Raw genomic sequence first — 9,208 nt, 5'->3', positions numbered from 1 at the left:
TAAGAAATATTACAATATAGTTTATTGTTAACAGAAAACATAGAACATATTCAGCAACAAACTAAAAAGGAAAATTGAAAATAAAATGTACAAAAATTATTTGGAAATGGTTTATTCTCTCATCTCGCCATCTTCTTCCTCCTCTTCTACACCACGTATATACAACACATTGTTACATCTGCACAAAAATAAGAGAATGGGAAAAATCCTAGTTATTCATTGGTTTACAAAACTTCTCCACAGGTAGCTAGGATAGTTTTTAATTTATCTAAACACATTGCTTGTACTCTCTGCATAAAGTTATTATTGTATATATTTATCTAAACTAGCGCAAGGTAAATATAGACGCTGCCCATCAGAATCAAGTTGCTGCTTTTATTTTCTAAAGGGCCCTGAAAAACTACCCTTTAGCTTTCCCTTCCACTATTTTTGATCTCTCCCCGTGTCTTGTGGATGTTTTATTAGTATAGATAAAATTAACTTTACAATCCAATGTCTCATTCTGAAAAGAAAAGTAGCAGTTTATATCATTGCGCTGTTGTATTTAGAAAACATGGGCCATTTACCAGGCCAACCGGATGTTCAATCTCTATCACAGAAATATATTGGATATAAAAACTTCCTTTAAAGAGAACCTTTCACCTGCCCATACATGTGCAGCATGTAATATAGGCAGGGCTTCACAAACACGGTCTTACATTTTTTTTTCCCATCTTCCTCCGTTATTTACATATCGGTGCCGTTATATTTGGCGTCCAATATGTAAATAAGCCCCTGAACTGTCAATGGGGCGTTTCTATCCAACTAAATGACAAGGGGGCGTGATGTCTTCACTCTGACACTGTCCAATCAGCTACAGACCGTGTCAGGGCGGCTTGCGCTGTTCCCTCCCGCGAGAACACACACAGACTGGTGGTTCTGCAGAGGGCGCTCTCTCAGTCTGTGTGTGTTCTGGCGGGAGGGAACACAGCGCAAGCCGCCCTGACACTGTCTGTAGCTGATTGGACAGTGTCAGAGTGAAGACATCACGCCCCCTTGTCATTTAGTTGGATAGAAACGCCCCATTGACAGTTCAGGGGCTTATTTACATATTGGACGCCAAATATAACGGCACCGATATGTAAATAACAGAGGAAGATAGGAAAAAAAAATGTAAAGTGAGACAATGTTTGTGAAGCCCTGCCTATTATATGCTGCACATGTATGGGCAGGTGAAAGGTTCTCTTTAATATTCAATAAAACATACAAAATGACACTTACCTTATTAAAACTTCTCCAAGATGTCCAGACAACGCACCATCAATATATTCCTCAGTGTTTGCAAGCTACAACATAAAGCAAGACGGTTATGGTTTCGCACATATGTGCTGAAGTATATTACAGGGTATGATCATTGTAGTAACTTTCTAATTACATTAGATTCCGAGTTACATTCTATATTAGGCTGGATTTACACATGCACTTTTTTATGCCTCTTATTTAGCCAAACACTGGAGGCATGTCAGTCCGTCCTTTATACGTTTATTTATTTTTTATTCACTCCAAGCTTTGGCTGAAAATACAATGAAAAACTGCATGTGTGAATCCAGCCGTATAGTCTCAATCTGTAGCCTTCAGAGCTGAACTTTGCCAGCATTCCTTGTGGGCACATTGGGGCAGATTTATTAATACTATCTTAACTACTTAGGCCCCATGTACACGACCGACCCATTCAGTTATATTGCCCACGGACACCTTCCTGTATATATTTACCGTAGAAAGGCTCCGCAAAAGATAGGAGAGGTCTTATTTTTTTGCTTTTACGGACCGCGCTCCCATACTTTATATAGGAGCACGGCCCGAAAACGCAGGGGGCTAAACACAGCCATCCGTGCCCCTAATCACTGACTGATTACGGGCACGGTTTTGTGCAGGGGGCCTGTCTCCTGACAGGTCTATTTCAGTATATACTTGTATTTCCCATAAAATAGCAATTCTGGAACATATTTTGGGAGAACTCTGTTTTGCCATTTCTCTATTATTCCTCTAAGAAATACATAAATAAATTGACAAATGGATAATACCATTCATTCCTTTTGTCAAAGGGGTGTGTTCACAGTCTGGCTCTGTCAGGACTGATTGGTCAGTGTCAGTCTGAGTAGAGACCCCCCCAACTGTTAACACCCAGTCGACAATTAATTCATAAAATTCTAGGAGGAATAAAAAGTAAAGGTGATAGGTGCTCTTTAAAAGTAGATGGGACAGGTAGATGCGCCAAATGTATCACTGAGGCGCACGTTGTGTGATAGATTTGGTGCATTTATCTAGAAATTAGACCCTTTTCTATTTCTTACACAACCTCTTGGCTGGCTTACTTTATACCTTTATGAATACAGTTAGCCCTTATTCACACGACAGGGCTTCCCGGCCGGGTGACGGCCGTTCATAAAACGGCTGTCACCCGGCTGAAGGAACAATAGACCCCTAGAAGTCTATGGGGCCGGGTAATACACGGCCATCACCGGAATGTGTCCCGAGTGACGGCCGTGTCTTCTGTCGCTCGCGCTCTCTCTCCTCCTCCTCCTCACAGTGCAGAGTGCATGTGAGGAGGAGTGTCTTTTTTTGCTCCCTGTAGGAGTCTGAATCCCCAGCCGGGGATTCCGCTACAGAAGAAGTGAGTGACCAAACTGTCCATATATGGATATTGAAGTCAGTGACTTCTCCTGGAAAAGGGGGGGGGGGGGGTGGCATTATCTACAGAGGGCTGTGTGTGGCAACAAATTTAAATGAAATTCATCCGATTTTAAAACTGACAGGGAAAAAAACGGATGCAAAACGGGTCAAAATCGGCCATTAAAAACGGCAACACGGACCGGATGCAAAACAGCCGGGAAAAACGGCCGTTTTTATAGGCGACACTCGGACCCTGTTGTGTGAATGAGGCCTTAGCCATTTTATAAAAGTGTCAAATGAGGCACAAAAAGTTGTAAACACTTAAAGGGAACCTGTCAGCAGCATTTCACCTATTAAACCAGCAATACCTGGTGGAAGTACCTATAATTGTCTTCTAAGTCGGCTCTGTACCTTTAGTGTTCTTGTGCCGTATGCTAATGAGCATAAAAGTGTCATATCTTCATTCCTCAAGCCTTTCCGAGTTAACCCCCAGCACAAACAAAATCCTGCGGGACACCACAGTGGCGCATGCACAGTGACTAGATTTGAGGCCCAGAAGAAGCAGGGAAGTGCATCAGACCATATATGTCTGAGACGAAATTTCGGCATTCAGGACTGGCCAGTTTTTGGCGGTCGGCGGGCATAAGAAGGAGGTACGAACGAGACTGCAGGATTATTACCATAAAAAGGCACAAAACATTTGCAGACAGTTATTTACGGTCAGAGTTTAGGAGAGGGGATAACGGCAATGAACATTTTACAGCAACGGCCAGCAAGGGGTGAGTAGAGTTTAATATGTGAAATGCTGGTGACATGTGGCGCATAGCATGTGCGCCATTTTTATGGTACAATCCGAGCAAGAATTCTGGAGCTTTTTGATTAGCAAATCTGCCCCCATTGCCTGTACAGAGCTTGGAAATCTTTAGTAGTCTTTAGACCAGTACAGTAATTTGATATAAAGGAGCTCTGCCACACTGCTAGGAATGTTTCTGACAATATTGTTGACTGTTTCCAATAGCAAACAGAATTGTGAATGCTCCTCTGGACTACAATACAATATAACTTAGGATCTTAGGCCCTATTAACACAACAGGGTTTCCCGGCCCTGTGACGGACGTTTTTTGAACGGCCGCAGTAGGAACAATAGACCCCAAATGGGGCTATTCACATGGCTGATTTATTCCAAAAAATTGAGCATGCCCTATTTTCAGCCGTTCTCTCTGCCGCCATAGAAGTCGCGTAAAGCACGGCTGTCACTCGGATGTGATCCGAGTGACGGCCGTGTTTTCTGCCGCTCGTTCACTCTCTTCTTCTCACAGTGTGAAGTGCATGTGAGGAGGAGGGTATTTTTTTTGCTCCCTGTAGGAGCAGAATCCCCGGCCACAGCGTTGCCGAAGCAAGGGGGGGGGGGCTGTGTGGCACTACCTACAAGGGGGGGGCTGTGTGGCACTACCTACAAGGGGGGGGGGCTGTGTGGCACTACCTACAAGGGGGGGGGGGCTGTGTGGCATTATCTACAGCGGGTGGTGAGTGGCAAAAAATGTACAAATTAAATTCATCGGATTTTAAAATAGGCGGAAAAAAACTGATGCAAAACGGGTCAAAATCAGCTGTTAAAAACAGAAACACAGCCCGGAAAGGATGCAAAACGGCCGAGAAAAACTGACCAAACTGACGTTTTTAATCGGCCGACACTCGGACTCTGTCGTGTGAATAGAGCATTAGATCATTGTTGGAAAGCCTCGGCTAAAGGTTCTTTTAAAAACGTATCGCTTGATGGTAGCACATCCCCTTGTGTAAACAGGGTATATGGTGCAGACAATGTAGAGTATGAGGGGGTTCAACTAAACGCTCGGATGAGAACCCCCCCTACAGGTCATTGCTACGTGAACATCAAAGTAAACGAGCACCTAACAACTTTCTGTATCGTTCATCTGAAAGTGTAAAAGGGGCCAAATTGTGAAACATTGGGGAAAACAGCGATTGAACATGTTGGGAGTTTACCCAGCCGAGAAGAGAGATGTTAGAGGTATCTGCAGGTTTACTCCCTATAGAACTAAGCATGCACACTAAATTGATCCAATTATTAATGCTTATGGAGAAGACAGAATCTAAATTGTATGATCAGCTTAATGCACATCATTTACCCACTTTTCCGTTAAGTTAAAATTGGTCTGTCCTGGTGACCGGTTACGTTTAATAGAAACCCTCTATCAGTCTCACCTGCTAGTAAAAAAAACAAAATACAATTTGTCACATTTTCTAATTGTAGGGGCCTGTTCACATCACCGTTGCCCATCCGTTGAGGGGTTCCGTTGGAAGTTTCCGTCGGGTTAACCACTCAACAGAAAGGCAAACGAAAACCTAAGCTTCTGCTGTAATTTCCCTCACCATTGGTATCAATGGTGACGGAAACATTGCTAAAGGTTACCGTTTGTCACCGTTGTGAAAAGGTTCCGTTGTTCTTGACGGAATTAATAGCGCAGTCGACTGCGCTATTGATTCAGTCACAACGATGGAACCCTGTCACAACGGTGACAAACGGTAACCTTTAGCAATGTTTCCGTCACCATTGATACCAATGGTGAGGGAAATTACAGCAGAAGCTTAGGTTTTCGTTTGCCTTTCTGTTGAGTGGTTAACCCGACGGAAACCCTCAACGGAAGGGCAACGGAGACAGACGGAAACCATTAGTTAAGTTTCCGTCACCATTGAGCTCAATGTTTGCCTTTCCGCTGAGGGGTTAACCCGACGAAAACCTCGGACGGAACCCCTCGGAAAGCGACTGATGTGAACACAGCCTTAAACTGCTGGCAAAATCCCTTGCACATATGTAAGTGTTTCTGGAAGTTCTCAGAGTTGATGAATATAGGTGCAGACATCTATGTTCGGGGCACTGTGTTAAGGTGTTTTTTACACAAGCAGATTTTCAACGACCCAGCATGTTGATCAGCACTCTCCATCTCTATTTAAAGAGGCTCTGTCGCCAGATTTTGCAACCCCTATCTCCTCTCGGCGCTGCAATGTAGATAAGAGTAACGTTTTTTTGTTTTTTTTTAAACGAGCATTTTTAGCCAAGTTATGACCATTTTTATATTTATGCAAATGAGGCTTTCTAAAGTACAACTGGGCGTGTATTATGTGTGTTACATCTGGGCTTTTTTACTTCTTTTACTAGCTGGGCGTTGTGAATAGAAGTGTATGATGCTGACGAATCGGCATCATCCACTTCTCTTCACAACGCCCAGCTTCTGGCAGTGCACATACACACAGCGGGTTCTCGAGAGATCACGCTGTGACGTCACTTCCTGCCCCAGGTCCTGCATCGTGTCGGACGAGCGAGGACACGTCGGCACTAGAGGCTACATTTGATTCTGCAGCAGCATCAGCGTTTGCAGGTAAGTCGATGTAGCTACTTACCTGCAAACGCCGCTGCTGCTGCAGAACAAACTGTAGCCTCTGGTGCCGATGTGTCCTCGCTCGTCCGACACGATGCAGGACCTGGGGCAGGAAGTGAGTGACGTCACAGCGTGATCTCGCGAGAACACGCTGTGTCTGTGCACTGCCAGAAGCTGGGCGTTGTGAAAAGAAGTGGATGATACTTCTATACACAACGCCCAGCTAGTAAAACAAGTAAAAACGCCCCGATGTACGCACATAATACACGCCCAGTTGTACTTTAGAAAGCCTCATTTGCATAAATATAAAAATGGTCATAACTTGGCCAAAAATGCTCGTTTTTAAAAAAACAAGACGTTACTCTTATCTCCATTGCAGCGCCGATCTGCTGCAATAGCAGATAGGGGTTGCAAAATCTGGTGACAGAGCCTCTTTAAATTGGGCGATTATCAGAACATATGGGGACGATCGTTCATCCCCATACATTTTGCATCTTGTCTGTTTACATTGGGAGATGTGCTGCCGACGGGTGACAATATTTTTAGCCACATAAAAGATCTTGTCAGCAAACTAGCTTGTTCATTGGCTGATTGCGGCCATGTTCACACAGGGCAGTGAAAGGGGGCGAATGATTTTAAGGATGAATTCACCCGCGGCAGATGTTACAAAAACTTCTGCGACTAAAAATCAGTTCCATTCAGCTGAATGGAACTTGTAGAAACTGACATGCTTGCTGCAGAAACAACCCTATTCAGATGAATGGAGCAGAAATTTCAACAACAAAATCTACCACACGTTACTGCACCCTAAAAGTGCCATTAGAATATCATAGCGATCTGTCACACAAGGAATTTTTTGGTCCTTTTAATTGTACGGCAAACATCTGATCTTAAAGGGGGTTCCTGACCACTAAAACTGAAGTTCAAATGGCTGACAACAGTAGAAAAAAAAATTCTGATGCCACCAGTTACCAGAGTCTCTTGCCACTTCATGTCATCTCAGCACGATAAAGCGTTGCCCAATACCACATAATGGCTAAATGCCAATTGATGGCCGCAGCCAGGGACATGCTGCGACGACCACAGCAAGTGGCGGGGGACCCTGGTAACATCAGAATTATTTTTCCCTACTGTTGTCAACCATTTGCACTGCAGCATGGGAACAGTGCCAAATTCATAAGGGAAGCATGTTAGACATGTTTTGCCATTTTCAGCTATTTGAACTGAAACGAAGTCGCAATCCTTTAGCAATTAACAATATAAACGACTTGTTTGGCAATGCAATTGCATAAGTCTGCCCTTGACTTTTACTAAAAAAAGTATTGGGATCTTTACCTGCCAAACACTTGCCAGAAGTACCGGTACAGACTTTTGGCATATGCTTGGTAAATAGAAACCTATAGGATACTTATATTACTATCTAATCATATACTTGTGATGTAGGCCATAAATGTGACGTGAAAGGGGTCTAAGGTAGACATTAGGATAACTCTTCAATGTGTGAACCTATACCAAACTGCCGATACTTGGTAAGACGTCCTACTGACTGAGGCTCCCCCGATACCCAGCACCCCTCCTGTGGCGGTAACCGTGGAATACCAATCATTCCCTTCGACCTTTGCCCAGCACTTCTGATAGTCCAAAGCACGTGTAAGTGCCCCCTGACTCAGATTAGTTGTTTTGATCCGGTATTCATATTTGTCCATGTGGGGACTTTTGTACATTAGGTAACTACATATACTACAATTCTCTATGCGCACATATATGATCCAAAAGCAACAAGAAAAGGAAGAGTCACAAACCCTGTGGCTTCCCTGGCACCGGACAATAGCTTGCAGCACGATGACATCGCTGGCAAAAGGGAGGTTTATTTATTTGCCTGCCCTCTTCAACTATAAAAACACACCTGCTCCTAAAGGAAGCAATCCCAACAAAAGATACATGGGAAGTGTCATTTAGGCAATTGCCTGACGCATTAAAAGGGCCTGCCACAGACAGGTGTTGGCATATCGACCATTTGAGTTTTTCCATGCACTGCACCAGGCAATGTGCAATTTGTACAGCCCTTGCACGAGGCAGTTCTCCGCAGTGCCTGTTTGCGATGTAAACATTGGGATAGTTTTAGGCAAATCTTGATTGCCTTTAGCTGGTTTTGAAAGTTTAGACCACTCTATAGGTCAGTCATATTCATTCAAATAATTATTTTTTTCTGTGATTCTGTAACGTTCTAGGGACAACTGCCACGTGAATGTTCCATATAACAGGTCACATGAGACATCTTACCTGCATGTTCATATATCCATCCACAGACACCAAGTAGCCCTTGTACTCCATTCCCCACTTCAGCTTTACCATTACTGGCTTACCAGTGAGTCCATTCAAAAAGGGCTTGGGGTTTAATGGCAAACTCTAAGTAAGAAGAGAAAAAGGACATAGCACTATAAGCAACATGACCCCCGTGGTATTATAGTACATTGACGTAGATGTACGAGCAGCTACTGTGACTAGATCACAAGCAGCGCCGTGGAAACGCAGAGCCCATTGTGTACCGCTCCACTCCTATTTCCCTCCACCAGCATGAACGGCGCAGCACATGTACCACACGCTGCTTCTGTCCCCAGCGGTAAATGCCCATACCACCCGACCCTCGATCCAGATACCCACCATGATGCCAGTGAGGGCGCCGCCGATCTATAGACCAACCGCGCGTACGGTACAAAAAAATTTCTCCTCGGAGCGCTCGATTGAACACACCGCCGGAGTTAGCAGGAAATGGCTGACGGAAGAGTAGAAGGTAAGCGTGGAGGCAGTCTCGGAAGCTGCGCCCTCTGGTGTTAGGAGGTTTAACAAGCAAGAGATCAGAGCACGCGGCTCGTTTTAGCATTACAACTAGTTTCAGTCACACTACACCGGATAATACAACATCCAGCTGTCCTGTCATTATTGGGCAGCACAAAGGGAGAACATAAAGGATAAGAATATAGGATACTGTACCCAGTGGCATAACTGGGCTCTGATACAAAAAAACGTAGTGCAGTCCCCAAACTACTAAGAGGCTGTTCACATTTTCGTTGGAGGCTCCGTCAGGGGCCTCCTTCATACATTGTTTTTGCCAGACTAAATTATGTCCAACAAAATTATGGAAATCCTGTCGGAGA

At 44.2% G+C, this 9,208-nt stretch overlaps 1 protein-coding gene across 1 annotated transcript; it reads right to left on the bottom strand.

Moving 5' to 3' along the window:
• Positions 1 to 8,848, bottom strand: SNRPF (small nuclear ribonucleoprotein polypeptide F). Its single transcript, XM_075860110.1, has 4 exons — positions 8,715 to 8,848; positions 8,334 to 8,459; positions 1,261 to 1,325; positions 1 to 178 (listed from the first exon to the last, which is right to left on the bottom strand). The coding sequence occupies exons 1-4, from the start codon at positions 8,715 to 8,717 to the stop codon at positions 112 to 114; spliced, it is 261 nt and encodes an 86-aa protein (XP_075716225.1). The 5' UTR covers positions 8,718 to 8,848; the 3' UTR covers positions 1 to 111.
• Positions 8,849 to 9,208: the final 360 nt, after the last annotated feature.

Source organism: Rhinoderma darwinii, chromosome 3, assembly GCF_050947455.1.
Source record: "Rhinoderma darwinii isolate aRhiDar2 chromosome 3, aRhiDar2.hap1, whole genome shotgun sequence".
NCBI lineage: Eukaryota > Metazoa > Chordata > Amphibia > Anura > Rhinodermatidae > Rhinoderma > Rhinoderma darwinii.
This window is presented reverse-complemented; position numbering and strand designations above follow the sequence as displayed.

Excerpts from the sequence above, each read along its gene's own strand:
- SNRPF (XM_075860110.1), bottom strand. Across the intron at positions 1,326-8,333 it reads ATGGATATATGAACATGCAG|CTTGCAAACACTGAGGAATA; the intron begins GTAAGATGTCTC and ends TTTATGTTGTAG. Across the intron at positions 179-1,260 it reads CTTGGAGAAGTTTTAATAAG|ATGTAACAATGTGTTGTATA; the intron begins GTAAGTGTCATT and ends ATTTTTGTGCAG.